Here is a 15725-nt window from a genome sequence, read left to right as displayed (position 1 = left end):
TATTATGGATATTTAATTTATTAAAGGTATCGTGATTTATAACAATAATGATAATTAATTCTATTGTCCGTAACAAAATCACATAAGTATGCAAAGAAGCCAGTAAAGTATTCATAATATAGCCGGACCTGGACCGCCGAGTTCTGATCGATTAGAAAAAGTGAGACGGCTACATCAGCTTTTCCCACTTTAGTAAATATCAGCCATATAGTTAAAGTCGATTCCGAGATACACAAATTGTTTATTTAACAGCCACGTTTATGACATTAATGTGGATGGTGGCGCCGGCAGAACATTAAGTTTTATATCAAAGTTGGCAATGCCATGGTATTTCAAGACAGTATTTGACCATGCGATTGGCTGCTTTTTTATGTGATTGTTTTCATATTGTTTACTTGAATTATATACCAGCTTACGTATTAGAAGTTTAGTACACATGTTAAGGTTCTTAAGGTACAATCGACGCGCAGACCCGTTTTTTAAATATATCATCAGAACCGAACAATTGCGTTCCATTCCATCGTAAAAGATGTACATTTTAAATACTTTTATATAACATTCTTTTATTGGCATCCAGCTCGGACGGACATACAGTGAATATTGGATCCTTTTTTGTTGCTCTTCGGGTTCGAAACTCTTAAACATTGATATAGTAGACACTCATGCTAGCGTAAAGTAATAGCCTTAGAAGTTCTACCTAAGATGTGATGAGGATGATGACTGGTCTTGACCTGACTGGTCATACTGAATTTATGTAATGTATTTACTAATTATGATAATAATCATGATTAAGAACCATCTTCACACACACATTGCGCTGAAACTCTAAAAGTGTAAGGCGGCTGCGGCTATGCGACAACAGTTTCTTGTCAACTTTAACATAGTAATTATTATGACTGGTACTCACGATATATATTTTATTAATTTAACTCATATATTTCCCACCAAATACGCGCCTGGTGGTCATGGCGGAACTGCGGAGGCGGCGAGAAACTCTTGACACATTGACACTTGACACTAATAGTATATCGAACTTTCCACGTGGCGTCTAATTCGTTTTGGTCGTTGATTCCCTAATTCACGACAGAAACTACTGACGACGTCCATACTTTCGGGTCTTTTTATTGCATTTATACTGCAGAGTGAGACCACGGGATTCTATGTTTGCGCTAGCTTAAAACCATCCTCCAAACTACCTATTAAAATTCTTAGCATGGTTTTTAGTTTCGATAACTTCTCTATCAAGCCGTGGGATGTATTGGCGTTCAGCAGAATTCACCGGTGGGTTATGCAGCTCGATCCAGTGGTTGATACCGGCTTTAAGCAAGTGTTCTGCTATTGTGGATTTTTAGGATCGTTTTTTTTACTTATGTGTTCCTTAGCGCGTTGAGAAATAGCTCTTTTCGTATAGATATAGGAGATTCGTAGCTGCTGTCAACTTTATAGACCCCGAGGCACTGGTATGGAATACTGTCTTTTGGTGAACGTAGGTAGGCGACCACTATTTTAAGGGGTTGTAAAATCGCGTTTTCTCTTATTATACTTCTAAATATATATATCGCGAGTACCCGTCGTAATAATTTTTATCTTGTCTATATTTATTTAAAACGCTTTGACTGTTTTATAACTTTCGTATATTGGATGCACGACTTTGCAAACTTAGTTGAAAAGTGCTGTAATAGTTTTGGGATTAAGTAAGTGACCGTAGACTTTTATGTATATTCTCAGGGGTTCTACATTGTCGGACGAAAGGACGAGACGAGCAGGACGTTCAGCTGATGGTAATTGATATGCCCTGCCAATGGGAAATTGTAATGACAATGCAGTGCCGATCAGATTTTTGAAATACCCAAAAATTCTGAGCGGCACTACAACTGCGCTCGTCACCTTGAGACATAAGATGTTAAGTCTCATTTGCCTAGTAATTTCACTAGCTGCGGCGTTCTTCAGACCGAAACACAATAATGCTTACACATTACTGCTTCACGGCTGAAATAGGCGCCGTTGTGGTACCCATAATCTAACGGGCATCTTGTGCAAATGGGCACTCAATATCAGGAAATATTTTTTAGGGATGATTTAAAAGCGAATAACCTTAGCAATGCGACGTGAGCTTAACTGCAATGCTGATAGACGCAATAGTATTGTATTTTATTTTAGTAATCAGCGATATTATTTTTTTTTTATGAAAGAGGAGAACAACCGAGCATATGGTGTTAAGTGATCACTGCCGCCCACATTCTCTTGCAACACCAGAGGAATTATAGGAGCGTTGCCGGACTTTAAGGAAGGTGTATGCGCTTTTTTTGAAGGTACCCATGTCGTATCGTCCCGGAAACACCGCACAAGGAAGAATTAGATATTGCTGTCCAGATGACCGCGGAATTGGCAATTGCTCGCGATTTCGAGACCCAGTATTCCGATACTAGGCGGCGTTATCAAAGAGCGGTGATACAACGAATGGGGATTTTTTTTGTGGTAAACGCTCAAACTTGAGTCTTCTGGGGGTTAAAGTGGACAAGGTTCTATTTACTCCATTCGACGACCTGCACAAGAGAGTCCTCGACAGAAGACACGAGTTTCTAATGGCACTGGTCGACGGTTTCCCAAGAGAGACCTGCATGGCCCGTGTATTCGGCATCACCAGTCCGTCATCTACATATCAATGTATGCATGAGGCGTGCAAGATATCATTGATATGCAGATGTAATAGTGTAGAAGATAGCACACAGCCTTAGGAAAATCGCATGGTTTTGAAAATTCAACCTCGTAAGTACGGCGGTAAACGAATTTACCTTTAAGGCAAATTAACTGCTTACAATAATTGAAGAGAGGTTTTAATATAGCAACAATTGATTGATTGATTTAATTGTGTATTTATAGGTATCAATAGTAGGTCCCTGCGACGACATAAACATCGCCCCGCTACATCATACTATCATTGATATCCCGGAAGTACCTGCGAGACATTCTGCGGCACTGAGTAAGTACCATTTCGAGTGAATGTATTTTATTTACAATTGTAATACATAATATACCAATTCTTAAGCCTTGTATATATATATTGTTAGCGACTATTACCTTTTGCATGTTGGGGCGTGAAATATTTTATATATGATGATATTAATTTGTCCTGCCGAGGGACTTCACCTCTTGAGCAAAGCAGCTATGGTAGAGAAGGAGCATTTCTTTGCCGTATGAGGCTAATTAATAGTTATTTATGCAACTGTTGTGTATAAGGGGTATCAAAACACGAATGTGGATTTATAATAGTATTACATGAGTGTTTTAATACCTAATTATCAACAGTTACATACAAGACTTTATCTACACCCAGAATATGAATCCTCTAAAAGATTCTGAAACAGTTAGCTTACTGCTAACATTAAAACACCAGTCCTAGTGGTAACCTAATATCATTCATTACTGATTGTATAAAAATAAACTAAGTATTAATGAAACAATTATTTATTTTAGTAGTAATTTACATTTTGTATAGTGCAAAAATTAAAATTCGCTCGAATCTATGGAAAAATGGCGGGGATTCGAATAACCTACATTTTTTTACGGCGCGCGACGTTCTGGGATTGTGGAGCGATAATCAACAGAAAGTATTTCGGCTGTGCTGCAGTCGATTTGTATCGTAATTATGGACGGCATACATTCGATTTCCTATGGGATTTCGCTCAAACTAAACGTACTACGCTGCACACATATTGAGATTGCGGAACCCATGTGTTCGGACATCCCATTCGGAAAAAGCCAATAAAAAATGAACACGTAATATTTAAATAAATTCGGCATACACTACCCGCACTTGTGCATTAATTTCTTTTGAATTCAGTCAGTCTATAACATATTGAATTCTAATTTACACGTATAATTTCGTATGTCTGCGACAGTCGTACGCGATTCATATATCTTTATCGAATTTAGTATATGATACGTTTCATTTGTTGACAGGTTCACTAACACCAAACATAGACGAAGATAGTCTTTTATTTCATACGGTGCGTGATTCGTATGCTGTTATTACTAACGATGGCAAGACTGCTAATCGGCCTAAGTAAGTTTTCAATATTCATTTACTAGTACATGAACCGGCGAACGTTGTTTTGCCATCTCAGAATACAGAACAAACCAGAAGGAGTGTTCAGTCACATTTGTATGCAGCGTGTTGTGTCCAAAATCCCCCGCCCAAGCCTCGCGTGCCCGCGTAGTGTTACCAGGTACCATATCATTACCGCATTTGGGGTAAAATTATAATGTTATGTAGGAACGACTAAGTAATTTGGTAAAAACGTTAATACAACTATAACATAAATACTGACAACAGCTACGAGATGTAAACAGAACGGGTGTCGGCCATTGACTAATTGACAAGAAAACGAACCGGTTTACGCCGCTTCCACTTTGAGCGCGATGACGTCTTCTGGTTGTTCTGTATTTTGAGTTTGCCATATGAATTGAGTACCCCGCGCCCTCTCATTGTATGAATTTTCATATGTAATGACTATAATAAATTATATACTATAATCTCCAGAACACGTTTAATCTTATGGTATAATAATTATTCCGCTCGCTTCAGTAGTTTTCGCATTGTAACCGAAGGAAAAAACGGCTTTCCATATTTTATTAGTATAGATTACATTTTCATACCATTGTCATTCACGTCCCTTTTTGTGCAATTAATTGGTTAATTCTATTTTAACTTCGAGTGTTGACGAGATTCCCAAAACAATCCACACAATAATTCACGGTTCATTTAAATAAATTGCTTCGTCGGAATTTATTTATTATGTATTATTTCTTCCAGCTTGGCAGCCAGCATATAACATTATATTTTATACTATGTATGTAAAGCAATGCAACAAATTTACTCAAACGTTTTGATTTACTTGTGTAAGTTAAAAAATAAGTGAGTAACCATAAAAAATACATAAGTGAGTAAGGAGTGCAGTAGATGTATAAATTCGTATACAAAGAATAATTGTAAAGAAAAGCGCAATAAAGGAGACCAATAATGCTCGCTGTCTTCCGTTCTATACATTTCATTCGCCACCATTCGTTATATGTGTAGGGTGCTTAAGATAAATAATGATGTAATGTGAATGTTCTAGCGCTCACACATCCTACGACAAAGCATTAGTGATGACGAACCGAACGTTGAGGACCGATGAGTTGTTCCAAGTTAGAATTGAGCTGGTCATACCCAAGTGGGCCGGCAGTACCGAAATAGGAGTCACGCAGAATTCTTCCAAAGAGATACAAATCAGAGATCTGTTCAAACTAAGTCTTATTGAGTAAGTATGCTGTAATTCGTACAAAAAAGCCAGCTACGGCGTGGAACCTACAGATAATAATAATTGTGTATGCAACTGCCTTAAAAATGTGCGCTCTTAAAAAACCGAGAGTCGGTCCATAATAGTATTATTATTCTTGTGTATGACATTTGCATACCAAATTATCTATTATCATAACGTGAATCATATACTTTTTTTTCAGAATTAAGAGGATATATTTATTCATTATACCTAAAGCATTGTTGTAGTGACTCTATTTTAATTTATGAAAGAAATAAAAAAAATGCAAAGAAGCAGATTTATTTGCTCTATTTAATAATTTCCTGATTTTCGAACTCCTACTTGAACTTGAGCACTTGGACCAATCTGTTTTCAACTAATTTCTGCAAAATAGTAATAAAAAGCTAAATAATACTTTAAAAAGCTAAAAAACACGCTTTATATCAAATGCAACTAAAAAATATAAAATTAATTTTTGGGTGTAGAAGAATTATTATTTTAATAATATCATAAAAAAGCACCCCACGCTTTTTTTTACATTGAAATATATTTTTTTATAATAATTCTTCTACACCCCACGCTTTTGTTTATAATGAAATATATTTTTTTACACCATTTTCAATTTAAATTTATTAAAATTTATTTTCTATTTTTTAGTTGAATTTTATATAAAGCTTGTTTTTTAGTTTTGTTTAAAACTATTATTTATTTTTCATTTTTTAGTTAAATTTTTTAGATTGAATGTAGGGATTTTAATATCGGCGAGTAAAAATATTTTAGTTAATTGGAAGATCACATAATTCAGCTAGCCGGAGATCACCGAACTAGAGCGCCATCTTTTCGTAAATAAAAACATTACTTTATCATTACAGAATCATTTGTATACGCGTATGTTCCATGATTTCATTTCATAATTGCCTTAAGTGTTTATTAAAATGCTGCTAGATGGCGTGAAACACAAATTCACCGCCATCTATTCGCTTCTGAACGAATTAGATACTATAATTTTGTGGAACTGTCTTGACATGTCCCGCGGTTCCTTTGTAGTTTACAATAAATTACTAGATGGTGCTTGTTAGTGATTTATTCATTCTAAAATTATATAAATTGGCAAAATCTTATTTTGCAAATTGAATAATGGAAAAATCTTGTCAAATTTGTGTATTGTCATCGGTCCTCGATAAATCTACTAAGTCTGAATGAAATCTGGCCGTTTAAAGTGGGTCAAAATCGCGTCTAAAGGAGTCAGTTACAAACATACATACAAACATACAAGTGAAGCTAATATAAAGCGTGTAAAAAGGCGGCATTTATGTCATTAATTTTTCAGTTTTTTATTTTGTAATCCACGGGCAAATGGGAGCGCAGGTGCAGGCGCCCATTACAATATTATATTCATTATGAAACCAATGAGAGTGTTAAAATGAACATTACCAGTGGGAGGCTCTTTTGCACAGGATGCCGGCTAGATTATGGGTACCACAACGGCACCTATATCTGCCGTGAAGCATTAATGTGTAAGCATTATTTTGTTTCGGTCTGAAGGGCGCAGTAGCTAGTGAAATTAGTGGGTAAAAGAGATCAGAATTTTTGGGTTTTTCAATCCTGAGCGCGCTACATTGTAATAGGCAATGGGCGTACCAATTACCATCAGCAGAACGTCCTGCTCGTCTCGTCCCTTATTGTCATAATAATCAAAAGAAAACACACATCATAACACTTGTAATAAAAAAACAATAAGTATGATATAAAGTATAATTATATAGGATCTGGAATAATTATATAGGATTCCCAGCATTCATAATATAATAATAAAAGCGAAACAGTTAGTTTTGTTTAAGGTTATATAAGATTTTCAATTTCATGCTAACAACTGAGTTAGTACAGATAATTCGTCTCGAATTTAATTCGGACCGTTTTCATGTATAACCTCCTCCAACATTTTTTTTTTATCTTTCTTTTATGTCGATTTTTTTTTCTGTGATTATTTTAGTCATTCCTTATAGTTTTAGTAGTCTTCTTGTAGATGAAACCTCGGCCTTTTCGGTACCACAGCAGTTTATTGCTACATATAAATAAAAATTGTCTTTTTGTAGACGGAAAACTTGGGTGCTTACCGATGGTAACGTTAAACAAAATGGCGACATGCTTATACAGAAATATATGAAGAGTGTCAACACATTATCGGTAAGTATGGGCGCAAATAAATTAAAAGAAAGCTTTATAAAATCGCGTGTTCTCCTTAGGGGCACTTCTTCAAAATACAGTATAATTGCATTTTATGCCATATGGCCCTTAGAATAAGAAATGACGCGAAGCGACGCGAAATGGCACTTATGGACGTACCAGGGTCTTCCTCCACTAATTCCAACACTTCATCTGGATTGTGTCGTTGAGGTCGTCCTTCTCTGGCTCCGCCAATACCGCTGCCAGGAAATCTTCCTTCTGAGAATGCATTGTGCACCCTAATGAACACTCTGTAGTCGGGACGCCGAGCATTTGGGTATCTTTCACGATAAACTGCAGCTGCTCTAGTAGCGTTGCCGTTGCATTCACCGTTAATGAAATGCATGTTTGCATATTCGGCCAGAGTGTATTGTTGAGGCATTACTCCCACAAATAAACAAAAGCAAACTCAAAGTCCGTTAATAGAGCACAGTTGTCAGGGTCTCACGTTAACAAGTTCAAAACAGAAGGCAAATCAAAGTCCAGTAAGAAAGCAAAAATGGTTTAATGTAAATACACAAAAAACAAACGTACGTATGCGGCCATGCGATAGTCTAAATCACACTGAGGTGAGAGGTCAGGGAGAGATTCGCGCCTTAAGGATAAAAAACCAAAGCTGATGCGCTGTCCTTCTCACACGCAAGGAGGCCTTTGTATAACCGTCTTTGTTTTTTTTTTACCTGAAGATCCCTTTGAATTTGGAATAAACTTGTAGTAACTGGTTACACATAGTCGCATGTATTTTTTACGAATGCAAATTAACAGATGATTAGATACTCTTTAGATTAAAATTGCATTCTTAATGGAATAAAATCATGTCTTGGTGTGTTATAGCTTGAATCACGAAAATTATGACATTACTTGAGAAATTGAAATCCCGACCTAGCTTAGTTCTTTTGCTCCTGGAGCTAATATTATTTGCTAAGGTTGGGTACCTATCATACCTTTTTAGAATCTACACATACTAATATGTTTTTAAGATAATGGGAAGCTATAGCACCATTTCTTTTTTCACAATCAAGGGTCAAAACTACAAGTAATTACAAAAAAACGGAAAAAAATTGCTTAAAATGTTAGTTTTAATAATATTTTACTATAACAACGGCTATAAATGTAATCAAATTTAATAAAACAAGTCTTTAGGAGTACGATGCCAAAAAAAATATACAAAAATACCTAATTTTAAAGAAATGGCAACCGATTGAATGATCAAAGGAGCAAAAATTTAGAAAAAAACTAAAAGTATGCATCATTTTTACACTGTTGGTAAAACTGACGTAAAAACTAGATTTTATTGTAGCCTGACATCGGGGTTACCTCCACTTAGCGGATTATCCATTATTTACGACAGACCCTGTATATGACATTGAAGAATTATACATTCGCTATACGGTTCTAAGTTAAAATCAAAAGAAGAGAATGAATATTATGTAGTAATCTATATAAATAAAAATGAATTGCTGTTCGGTAGTCTCGCTAAAACTCGAGAACGGCTGGACGGATTTGGCTAATTTTGGTCTTGAATTATTTGTGGAAGTCCAGAGAAGGTTTAATTTATATACATGAAAATGCTCGAAATTAAATAAAAACAACAATTTTGTTTATCCTTTGATGTGTTCGTTCAGAACAATCAAACAATTCTGCTGTGAAACAATTTCATTACAACAACAATCAAATAATTCTTAATGTTAAGAAATATTTTGGACAAATTCATTAATAACATTATTTTATTTATTATATACAGAACAACGTCTGTCTGGTCAGCTAGTAGCTTATAAAGTTTACTTTTATTTTTCAGGAGGGTGACACGATTGGAGTTATGCGAAAGGCTATGGGGATATTACATTTCTTTGTTAACGGCGTCGATCAAGGCCCGGCGGCGTTTAATGTACCGGAAAATGTATTCGGTGTGTTAGGTGAGACATTTACATTTATAATCCTCGAAAACGTGACATTCGTTCACCGAAAAAAAATAAGATAATTGTTAGGGCTCTTCAATGCCTTCAATATAAATATTCTTATAATAATTAGTAACCAACTTGTCACAATAGGGCTAGGTAAAACAAGAGCATGTACTGATAATAACTGTATATTATAGATTCTTCCGTCCTACAAGATGCCTTGCGGCTAAAACGGCCGTTCCCCGCACGTCCGACACAGTGGCGCCAAACTTGCAAGCGCCATAGAGTATATTATAGTCTGTTATTGACCCAAGAGTAACTATTTGTGTTCAAATTATTTGTTCTCCGAACAATAATATTATGTTGTTTCCCCTCTTGATCTATAGCTTGTTAGATAATGTTATCGTATCGTACTAAAATTACTATTTCATAAAATATATAGTTTAGCAATAAATTATATAATAAAATTTTGAGAAATGTGAGGTTTGAAGGGTGCTTTTGCAGATGTACTATGACGTCATAATTCATAACAATAAACTAGTGAAGAGGTTCACTTCGTATAACATTTTTCACCATGCTTTTTGGTTAGATGGTTAGATTCACTGTGCCCAATTAATTAAAAAATATTGATGTTTTATTATACCTAAAAGATCTACCTAATTCTAAAGTAATATAGTGTATTAACAAAATAGTTAATTTTTATTCAATTAAGTATATACTTATTATGCTTTATTACACATAACGTTTTGATTTGGGTCGTTTATATTTTCGGATGGCGTTTATCGTTGTTTCATTCCAATAGCTCGACTTGATTCCTTTAGTTAAGAAATTTTACAAAAAACAGCTGCATTGGATTTTCTTAAAATATTTTGAATCATAATAACAGAATCACTACAATAATTCAATTTTAGTTAGTAATAAATCATTGGGAGTTACTATTCACTATTATAAAGTTTCAGTTTTTTTGGAGAGCATTCATAAGTAATGGATATCCTAGATGACTTGATATTCTAATGTAAATAGTTAAAACTTGTATATATTAATTAGGTATATACATTATAGTAAAAAAATATTTTTTTAATCACTTGGTGATTAATTTCCTAACAATGAATTTTTTTGAAACTGCATAAAATAAAAATCCACTATGTACAACAGACTTGTTTAACGGATCAAAGTGGACATAAAGTGGAAAAAGATCCATCAATGAGTTTTTTAGTGGACAAAGAGTATTGAACTGAAATCTGACATATTATTTCAGATCTGTATGGCAGAGTGGCGAAAGTAACTATAGTACCATCATACTACATGCCGCTACCGATCACCTCGCCGGAGACTTCGACCTTGACCGAATCCAGCACTAACACTCCGTAAGTATAACCTGGTGACATCTTCTACACTCCCTCACGGAAATTGATCTACAACTTGTTTATATTTAATTCTCATAACTCTTAAGGTATTAACGAGACTATTACGAGACGATTTTTTTCATTGCGTTTATCTTTTATGCAAAATAATTGAAATAATTATCAAATATCAATGTTACACACCTTTACGAGAAAATTGGCAACGCTGCATAGGTACTAAGAGCTTCAAATTGTGAATGATTGTACTTACCTACAGTATCAATGAAAAATATGTCACTAATCTTACTTTCATTGATTATTATGTCCTTTGATTAACTTTGTAAGTGTAAGTTTGGCAACGTCGCTAAGATTTGGACTTGTCGTACTGGTTGCAATCAAGACACAATGTACATAAAAATAACACATGTTTCTTGGCCTTTTCTTTGTAGCTATAGATTATAACCCTAAAGTTATGGAAATTAAATATAAACACGTAGATGCGGGACGTTACTCCACAGTGGGGTAACAATTATCTTCCGCTTACAACTAAAATTTGGACTAACTCTTTGCGTAGTGTTTGTGTGACAATATGACATGGTTCCTTTAAATGAATAATTATTATGTTTTATTTGATTGAAGTTATTATTTATATCACAGATCGTGTATAGACAGTCGACTTGACAGCCCGATAACCATGTGACCGATTTCGATTTGTTTTAAACTTTTAGCATTGTGAAATTTTAACATAATTCGTTTCGATGTTTGATTACTTGCTTTATACACACACTATTAACGACTTCCATACAGGGTCGTTTTATAGTATTTGTACGGTACATTGAGACCACTGGATTCCATTCTTCCACCAGACTTACACCATCCTCCTAATTAAAATTCTTAGGATGTTTTATAATTTCAATTATTAGAGTTATAATCTATAGCTAAAAAGAAAAGGCCAAGAAACATGTGTTATTGTTATGTACATTGTGTCTTGATTGCAACCAGTACGACAAGTCCAAATCTTAGCGACGTTGCCAAACTTACACTTACAAAGTTAATCAAAGGACATAATAATCAATAAAAGTAAGATTAGTGACCTATTTTTCATTGATACTGTAGGTAAGTACAATCAATCACAATTTGAAGCTCTTGGTACCTATGCAGCGTTGTCAATTTTCTCGTAAAGGTGTGTATCGATTTAGACGCCATCTGGACAGATTGATGGCCTATTTGTGTCGAGATTTGTCAATTTGTCAAGAGTATCTTGCGTGCTCCGCAGTCCAGATGTGACCACGATTTCAATTGAATCGAAATATCGGCATCAAATAAAAAAAATATATATTGTTAGAAACAATAATAACTACAATTTAGATTTGTATTATTTAAATATTAAAAAACCAAAGGAGCTAATGCCAAGCGTAAGGTTCAATGTTTACGACTTGTCAATCAAAATCGGTTAAAGTAGCAGTAGATTAGCTTTCCTTTTCTATCTTGCTGTATCTACGTTAAAGATATTCTTCTCTTTCGCACACTTTGTTCATGTATACGCTAGTAAATTTGATTCTATGATGCTTGTATACATAATATTACATATTTAAATTCAAAACTTATAAGGTACCTATGTATTATTCAAATCTTGTTACAGTTTGAAAATAAGACATCTTATTGTTCTTTTTTTTTATGGAATAGGAGGACAAACGAGCGTACGGGTCACCTGGTGTTAAGTGATCACCGCCGCCCACATTCTCTTGCAACACCAGAGGAATCACAAGAGCGTTGCCGGCCTTTAAGGAAGGTGTACATTGATATTGAAATGGCGAGATTAGTTTATTTCAGCAATTTTTATAGTGTCATGTCGTATGGTACTCTAATGTGGGGATACAGCTGCCGATATTCAAACATTTTTTATATTGCAAAAAAGAGCCATATATAGGTTTAGACCGCGTTACTCACTAGTGAGAACTATTTAGAGAAATCAAAAGTAACGGGCACCATCCCAGTATATTTTTGAATGTATTAATATGTATGTTAAAAAACATTCATATCTTCACTAAAATTCTGTTATACATGGTTTAATACCAGTAATAGACGTAAGCTCGCCGATACAAATCTTAAGCTCCACAGATTAATTAGTGGAGTTAGGTATAAAAGTATTTAATACATTGCCACAAAATATTCTTGACTAACGCATAAATTTAAACCCCGTAGAAAACTATATTCATATAATGAACTCAGCTATATTTTAAATGAGCATGGCAAGAATTGACCCACATAATTTAAAAATTAAGGAAGCATCGTACAAGTACAAGTTTATATTAATTATAAACTTAAGTTTATACGATGTGTATACAAAAAATATTGAGGCGCTTAGGTATGGGATTAAAAAGAAATAAATTATTATAATTTACTAAAAAATAAGTCATCTTGCACTAACGGAACGTTTTGCGCAATTGATATCTATATTTTTTTTTTAACATGACAGTAATTTTTTATAATATAGCACCATCAAACTATCTATACCTACTCAAATCATAGTATATTCAGTAATAATTCAAAATAAGATTTAATAATATTATTATCGTTTTTTGATACTAAAATCAGTAGGTAGGTTTAACAGATTCGATCGATACCTTCTTGAAAAAAGAATGAATTGTAATCCTCAATTATTAGCTGCTGGCTAACATTCTACAAATATATTATAATATTATCTTTAAGCAGTCAGTAATTAGGCATAGAAGATACAAATTATTGATTTAACATTAGATATTGATCAATAATTTTAGGTTCTATTTTATCTTTAGGTACTTCTACCTTTTTTCTCCCACTTTTTTAGACTTACATACGATTTGCTTATTTCTTAGTTTTGTTACGTTCTACATTTATTAATAAGATTCCATGATGTACGCCACTTCTTTCAGTGGATCCCAAACTACATGCATTCTCGCCATCCTCCTTTGTAATGTTTACCTTAAGTATTTTTCTCGTTTAAAAAAGTATGATTTTCCTTGAAATCTACTAGCAATAAAGAGTTTTAAATATTTATAGGACTATGTGCTTCCACCGTGTGCATGGGCCAAACGCCGTGGTTTCCCGGACGAGGATGAGTGCGCGCCGCAGTACGCCCTCGCAGCGGTTCAACGACGCGGTTCTGCTGAGCTCGGAGCCGCTCCGGGAGTGCGACATGTTCGAGGTGCGGATTGACGCCATCCTTGACTGCTGGATCGGCAGTCTCGACATTGGTACGTGTTTCACTTACTCTCACCAGCCTAGCGAAACTCTCTAACGGCTATTCCCAATATTCAGTCTATCTCCGGTTGTGACCTACTTGGGATAAAAAATCGTAACTATCGTTGACTTTTCTGTCCCATTAAACTTATCGACGGTAACTCACTTTATCTATACACGCTGTCTGTCAATGGGACGACGTATAGCTCACCAGGGATAGAAGTTTGTATGGAAATTGCAACAGTTAACTGGCGATAAGAATTACTTATCGGGTATATTGGGACAGCTTCAGATTATTGACAGCTAACTACTGACAGTAGGTGGTAGTTATTTATTTCTATCTGTAGATAGTATATTGGGAACGCCCGTAAGAAGAAAGCGATTCACTCGATTGTATGCCGGCTATAATATAACGGTTTTAAACAAACTGTTCACTTTCAAACTTAGCCGGATTATACTTCGTCGCCCTATTGCTATTACTATTTCAAACTTATGTCCAATCTTACCACGCACAGCCACTCTGTGGAATCAATTACCGGCTGTTATTTTCCCGAACCGAAACGACATAGGGACCTTCAAGAAAAGAGCATACTCATACTGGATGTCCATGGACGGTTGCCTCACTACTGTTGCCCGTTTGCGTCCTCTTATATAAAAAAACGTTTCATACAAACTAATCCACCACACCAACGTTTACATTAACTATCATATTCATAAGGTGTACGCGTACATTTCGGTGTACTATTTCAACAAATTTAATTTTAATTGTAAATCGTCCTGGTTATTTGTCAGAACACAGTTAAATATTTTGTCAATTTCATCAACAACAACTAGCGTGCGGTCTGTCTACATATTCGTAGGTAACATAGCTACCGTACCGTTTCGGCTCCTAGGGATATAACCGGTTATTACATTCAAATTAAAATATTTCTTCAAAATATGATTTTAAATCATATTATTGAACGTCAATAACTAGCACTTGTTTGAAAATAGATGCCTCAGACCTGAAAAGAACGGGCTTCTTTTATTTAAATAAAATTTCGAAACAATATAGTATCGTTCAATAAAATCTATTATTAAATAGCCGGAGCGTGGTCGCTCCATTCCTGATCTATTGTATCGTTAAGAAAGTCATTTATGTTATAGTAATCTTTATTACACAAACGTTTTATTCACGATTCTTCAAAACATATTTAATATTTTTTTTTAATTTCGTATCACATTTGTTTTGTAGATTTTTTGGGAGCATGTTGTATAAACATATTTTAAGGGCTATTATGATTACGTTTTACTCTAAGTTCTTGTATGCAACACTTAATGTTTATTCCGTACGCAATAATAACAATAGATACAAATAGGCAATTACCATTAATTTTTGAACCGATGCCAAGGCTTGTTTGTAATCATCACTATTATATGTGTCATTACAAATAATGATATGGATGAAAATCCAAATGATATTTTTATTTGAATTTCATTACATTTTAATACATAGGTGGTACTTTATTGTTTGGTAGGTGTGACGGCAATACGGCCGGAAGACATGGATGCGGAGGGCGTGGAAGTGGCGGCCACAGACCTCGAGTGCGACACTTACATGCTGAGCGGCTCTACTCTCATGAAGGATGGCGTGCCCGAGCGCAGTGGGTACCCGCTCGACCTCGAACAACTCACTGTCGGCAGTAGAGTGGGTAAGTCAACTAACTTATCAAGAACTTATAATAAAAATT

General features: G+C 34.8%; 1 protein-coding gene across 2 annotated transcripts in view; it reads left to right on the top strand.

The window, feature by feature from the left end:
- LOC126978802 (neuralized-like protein 4) overlaps nucleotides 1–15725 on the top strand; it is a 60777-nt gene that overhangs the window by 24525 nt on the left and 20527 nt on the right. For both annotated transcript variants that reach the window (XM_050827879.1, XM_050827881.1), the window contains 8 exons: nucleotides 2884–2983; nucleotides 3964–4066; nucleotides 5121–5303; nucleotides 7400–7490; nucleotides 9328–9445; nucleotides 10689–10797; nucleotides 13816–14009; nucleotides 15513–15686. In XM_050827879.1, the coding sequence (XP_050683836.1) occupies nucleotides 2884–2983; nucleotides 3964–4066; nucleotides 5121–5303; nucleotides 7400–7490; nucleotides 9328–9445; nucleotides 10689–10797; nucleotides 13816–14009; nucleotides 15513–15686 (1072 nt within the window). The remainder of the gene's footprint in view (nucleotides 1–2883; nucleotides 2984–3963; nucleotides 4067–5120; nucleotides 5304–7399; nucleotides 7491–9327; nucleotides 9446–10688; nucleotides 10798–13815; nucleotides 14010–15512; nucleotides 15687–15725) is intronic.

Source organism: Leptidea sinapis, chromosome Z, assembly GCF_905404315.1.
Source record: "Leptidea sinapis chromosome Z, ilLepSina1.1, whole genome shotgun sequence".
Classification (NCBI taxonomy): Eukaryota; Metazoa; Arthropoda; class Insecta; order Lepidoptera; family Pieridae; genus Leptidea; species Leptidea sinapis.
The sequence above is the reverse complement of the archived record's forward strand: the minus strand, read 5'-3'. Positions and strand labels throughout refer to the sequence as shown.